The 6000-nt window shown below is 44.5% G+C and overlaps 1 protein-coding gene across 2 annotated transcripts in view; it reads right to left on the bottom strand.

Moving 5' to 3' along the window:
• Nucleotides 1–349: 349 nt before the first annotated feature.
• tmem107l (transmembrane protein 107 like) overlaps nucleotides 350–6000 on the bottom strand; it is a 98978-nt gene continuing 93327 nt past the window's right edge. For both annotated transcript variants that reach the window (XM_038779512.1, XM_038779513.1), the window contains exon 6: nucleotides 350–641. In XM_038779512.1, coding sequence (XP_038635440.1) covers nucleotides 572–641 — 70 coding nt within the window. In that variant the 3' untranslated portion in view covers nucleotides 350–571. The remainder of the gene's footprint in view (nucleotides 642–6000) is intronic.

The following is a 6000-nucleotide window of genomic DNA, read 5'->3' as shown; positions in this document are numbered from 1 at the left end:
ACCTTCCATTTACTGCAGAGTATAGGACACTCCTACAGAACCTCTGCTAAAATGTGCTGCAGCATCTGTGAAAGCAGATGAAAATCAGACGAGCAAAGGGCCTGCCTTCTCTTTTGGTATTCCATGCTGTGTTCTGTGAGCCAGATACAATTGTCTATCACGAAGATAGTAATTAACACTTTCTATGATGGAAATTGATAATACGTGTTCCATAACGGAGATACTGGTATACATATTTCATAATGTAGGCTGTGATATTAATGTTCTGAAAGGGAGATGCTCAAAAACATATTCCGTAATAAAACATGTGATGCAGATTCCAAAATGATATACATGATCAATAATTGAATAGGAGATAGCTACTTTCTATAATGAAGGAAATACAAAAGTCTATAATGTAAACTGTGACATACAAGCTCTATAATGTAGCCTGGTGTTGAAGCTCTACAATTATTACTGGTGCCCACTTTACAGTCCCGAGTGAGGATCCATTATGTTGGATCAGTTGTTCCATTCTTCTTCTTACTTTAATGGTGGATTCCAGTTTTTTTAATGTGAGCTTTCAGCACACTCACACTGGCTTCTTCTTCAGCACAAACACCGCGATCATAAGGACAATTTCAATACATGCTGGAAGAGTACTGAAAATCAAGCAGAACCACCATGACATGTCAGAATAAAAAGTCTTCGTCATATAAGCATTTTATGTTGGGAAATCTGGAGAAAAGCGCAAAAGTTATCAAAGCGGAGCTTGTGTGTCTAGGCATTGATGGAGTAACAGGAGTCCTATTTCTGTTGTACTTATGTGTGACTTAGGACAGGGGTCCACAGGAAGATCTCAGTATCGATGTATCCAATGCCCCATGTACTTCAACACGGTATTGTAGATGGCCATTCGGCTCCTCAAACCTATTCCAGCATTCAATGAAATAACCCCCAATCTGTGACTTAACTCCAGTTATGTGCCTTGATTTCAACCTTCCAAGGAAAGAGTGGTTCACCCTCAACAGGTTCAGGACCGGCCATGGTCCCTGCTTGGCCAACCTACACGAATGGGGAATTAGTGCTAGGTCAATATATGTCTGTGGAAGAAAGCAAACTATGCACCACGTCACAGAAGAATGTCCAATCCACAGACTCAGTGGAGGCCTATCCGTACTCAATACAGCAGGACTGGAAGACACTGCTTCGCTTTGATAACTTTTGTGTTTTTTTCCAGATTGTGGGACTTTGCATACACTAAATAAATAAATATCCCTATTACACTTGGCAAACATAAACCAATTGATCTCAGATCTAAAATTATTGACTATTCCTTACCAAGGAGGTAGACACTACCCATGACGTGGTGACAGACGAGAAAATTCTGTCCCGAAAAGGGTTGAAAATTGATAAGGTATTGAATAGACTGTCAGTACTGAAAGTTGACAAGGCACCGGGACTGGACGCGATGCATCCAAGGATACTGAAGTGCGAATGGAAATTGCAGGGGCACTGGCCATAATCTTCCAGTCCTCTCTGGACTCAAGTGGGTTCCAGATGACTGGAGAATTGCAAATCACAGAATTTACAGTGCAGAAGGAAGCCATTCGGCCCATCGAGTCTGCACCGGCTCTTAGAAAGAGCACCCTACCCAAGGTCAACACCTCCACCCTATCCCCATAACCCAGTAACCCCACCCAACACTAAGGGCAATTTTGGACACTAAGGGCAATTTATCATGGCCAATCCACCTAACCTGCACATTTTTGGATTGTGGGAGGAAACCGGTGCACCCGGAGGAAACCCACGCACTCACGGGGAGGATGTGAAGACTCCGCACAATCAGTGACCCAAGCCGGAATCGAACCTGGGACCTTGGAGCTGTGAAGCAGTTGTGCTATCCACAATGCTACCATGCTGCCTTGTTACACACTTGTTCAAAAAGATTGTAAGAATAGCTCCAGCAATTACAGGCCAGTCAGTTTAACATCACTGGTGGGCAAGCTTCTAGAAACAATTATTCAGGATTGAATTAGTATTCACATGGAAAAATGTAGATTGATTAGGAAGAGCCAACATGGATTTCTAATGGGGAAATTGTGTTTAACCAACTTGCTGGAGTCTTTGAGTAAATAACAGAAAGCGTTGATGAGGGTAATGTTGTTGATGTGGTGTACATGGACTTTCAGAAAGTATTTGACACAGTGCTATACAATGGATTTTAGAAACGTTATAGCTCATGGAATAAAAGAGCCAGTAGCAACGTGGATACAAAATTGGCTGAATAATAGGAGCAGAGAATAATGGATATTTTTCAGGCTCGAGGAATGTTTGTAATGGTGTTCCTCAGAGGTCGGTATTGGGGTCCTTGGTTTTCCTGATATATATTAATGATTTCGATCTTGGTGTGCAGGGGACAATTTCAAAGTTTGCAGATGATACAAAACATGGAAGTATTGTAAACTGTGAAGAGGACAGTGTAGAGCTTCGAAAGGACATAGAAAAGTTGGTACGAAAGAGAAAATGCTGGAAAATCTCAGCAAGTCTGGCAGCAGACAATGTGAGACAATGTGCGAATTACAGCATTCGCAGTAATTTGCTTTAATATAGAAAAATTGGTGGAATGGGCAGAGAGGTGGCAGGTGAAGTTTAATGCAAAGGAGTGTGAGGTGAAGCATTTTGGTAGAAGAACATGGAGAGGCAACACAAAATAAGGGGTAAAATTGTAAAAGGGGTGCAGGAGCAGAGAGACCTTGGTGTATATGTGCAAAGATCACTGAAGGTGGTAGGACAGGTGGAGAGAGCAGTTAATAATGCGTATAGCATTCTGGGCTTTATTAATAGGGTAAAAGAGCAAGGAGCTTATTCTGACACTTATGCAAGACACTAGTTAGACCTCAGCTAGAATGTTGTGTCTCGTTCTGGGTGCCACATTATGGGAAGGATGTGAACACCTTGGAGAGTGTGCAGAAGAGGTTTAAAAAAATGGTTCCATGAGATGAGAAACTTCAGTCATGAGGATTATTGATATTATTATTAGGATAGATTGGAGAGGTTGGGACTGTTCTCCTTGGAGAAGGAGGATAAGAGGAGATTTTATAGAGATGTTCAAAATCATGAGGGGGCTGGACAGAGTAAATAGGGAGAAACTGTTCCCGCTTGTAAAAGGATCAAGAACGAGAGGGCACAGATTTAAAGTGATTTCAAAAGAAGCAAATGTGATGAGAAAAACCTTTTCACACAATGCATGTTTGTGGTCGCGAATGCACTGTGTGGAAGTGTTGTGGAGGCAGGTTCAATCAAGGCATTCAAGAGGGCATTTGATGATGATTTGAATAGAAACAATATGCAGGGGTATGGGGAAAAGGCAGGGGAATGGCAGTCATGATGCTCGTTTGGAGGCCCAGTGCAGACACAATGGGCCAAATAGGGCAGTAACAATTCTGTGCCCTATGGTCCTTCCTGAATTTGGTGTCATTGTGAATTTAGAAATTGTATTTTTGATTCCAAAGTGCTGATGGTTAATGTAAATTGTGATCAGCGGTCCCAGTACTGATCCTTGTGGAATACCACTTCCCACCTTGTGCCAATCTGAACAAAACCCATTACTCCCACTATCTGCTTTATTTCTTGAAGTCAACCAGCAATCTCTTCTGCCATTTGTGTCCTGACTCCATCTTCCCTGACTTTATTGACTGGTCTATTATGGGGCACCTGCTCAAAGGCTTTTTGAAAATGTAGATAAATTGTTACTTTTAAAATGTCATTCATGGGATGTGGGCGTTGTTGCCAAGATGAGTAATTGTTGCCCGTCCCTAACTTCCCTTGAAATTGAGTGACTTGCTCGGTCATTTCAGAGGGCAATTAAAAGTCAACCACATTGCTGTGGGTCTGGAGTCACATGTAGCCAAGGAGGGCAGATTTTCTTCCCGAAAGGACATTAGATTAAATCATAAATCTTCCCTTTCTTGACATTTGAAACACTGGGTTAGAAAGGAGCCCTACACTCAATCCTGAAACTCCATCCCCTTGTCCCCTTTCTGTCTAATTAACATTAGGATTGTTAAAATCCCCTGCTTATTATTCTATGTTTTTACTCAGTTCCCTAATTTTTCCTCATACTTCTGCCTTCCTTCACAAGAATTACTGTGATTGATCTTTTGCTGTTTCTCTTATATGGATTCAATTTTTTATTTTTATGATGTTAACTGCGTCCCTTTTCTCTACTGTCATTGTTATCCTGAATACCATCCCTTCTCCGTGTTCCGTCTATCTTTTCCAAACATATTATACGTTACAATGTTTAAATCCCCACTCCTGATTTTGCTGTAGCCATGTCTCAGTTTCCCCATTATGTCTGGTACCTCCCAACGTACGATTGCCTACACCACCCAGGCTTTCGTATAAACACTGTGTACATTATTGCACAGGTATATGGACTTATTTTAATAGGATTTCCTCTCAGTTTATGTTTAACCATCTAATAGTGTCAGAGCATAACAGCATGGAAAGAGGCCCTTCGGCGCATCGCATCCGTGTTGACCATCAAGCATCATCAAACACCTAACCATTCTAATCCCAGGCTGACAATGGGAGGGCAGCAGGGTAACTGCGTAGGGCAATATGAGTATGGGGAGAAGGCGAGCTGCATGCTGGCGTACCAGCTGCAGAGGCAGGCTCCGTCCAGGGGCTGGGTAATGTGGCATCGGAGCCAGGGAAGATAAATGAGGCATTTACGGAGTATAACCTGGGACTTTATGAGGCAGACCCGTGGGAGAGGAGGGGGACATGGGACGGTTTCTGGACGAGCTACAATTTCCCCAGGTGGAGGAAGCAAAGAGACGGGTGTTGGAGGCGCCCCTGGGGCTGAGGCAGGTGCTGGATAGCATCAGTGGTATGAAGTCGGGGAAGGTCCCTGGGCAGGATGGGTACCCGGCGGAATTTTATATAGAATTTGCAACGTACCTGGCACATCTATTGGGGGTGTTTAATGAAGCTTCTGGAGAAGGGCGAGTTGCTGGAGACGATGATGCAGGTAGTAATCACACTAATCCTGAAAAAGGGGAAGGATCCGGTGGAATGTGGATCATATAGGCCCATATCACTATTGAACACGGATGTGAAAGTATTGGCTAAGTTGTTGGTGGGGAGGATGGAGGATTGTGTCCAGGGGTGGTTGCAGAATATCAATCAGGCTTCATGAAGGGCAGGCAACTCGCGAGTAAGATAAGAAGGTTGTTGAATGTGGTGATGAATCCGTCGGGGGCTCTGGTACCGGAGGTGGTGGTGTCCATGGATGCGGAGAAGGCATTTGATCAGGTGGAGTGAGGGACTTTTGAGGTTTTGGGGAGGTTTGGGTTTGGGCCGAAATTTGTGGCATGGATACGGTTGCTGTATGTGGCACCAAGGGTGAGGACGAATGATATGAGCTCACAGAGCTTTGACTTACAAAGGGTTGACGAGGCAGGGGTGCCCGCTGCTGTTTGCATTGGCCATAGAGCCGTTGGCGATGGCTCTCAGGGTGTCGGCGGAGGATTATGAGGGGACAGAAGGAGCATCGGGTGCCACTCTATGCCGATGACATCTTGCTGTATGTTTCGGATCGTTTGGATAGTATGGGAAGGATTATGGGCCTGCTGGGGAGATTTGGAGGGTTCTCGGGGGACAAACTGAATTCAGGGAAAAGCGAGGTATTCCCGGTGAATGAATTGAGACAGCGGGCTAATTTTGGGGGATGCCATTTACAGTAGCGAGGGATAGGTTTAGGTACTTGGGGATTCAGGTAGCGATGGAATGGATGGGGCTCCACATGTGGAACTTAACAAAGCTGGTGTAGGAAGCCAGGTGTAGGATCATAAGAGGTGGGATACAGTGCACTTAACGCTGGCGGGGAGGGTCCAAGTGGTGACACAATCATTTCGGACTTTGCATAGGCGGGGAGGGGGGGGGGGGGGAAACGACCCTGCTACGGAGGCACAGGCAGCAGGGGGGGTTGGCGTTGCCAAACTGGCTTCATTA

Source organism: Scyliorhinus canicula, chromosome 19 (assembly GCF_902713615.1).
Source record: "Scyliorhinus canicula chromosome 19, sScyCan1.1, whole genome shotgun sequence".
Classification (NCBI taxonomy): domain Eukaryota; kingdom Metazoa; phylum Chordata; class Chondrichthyes; order Carcharhiniformes; family Scyliorhinidae; genus Scyliorhinus; species Scyliorhinus canicula.
This window is presented reverse-complemented; position numbering and strand designations above follow the sequence as displayed.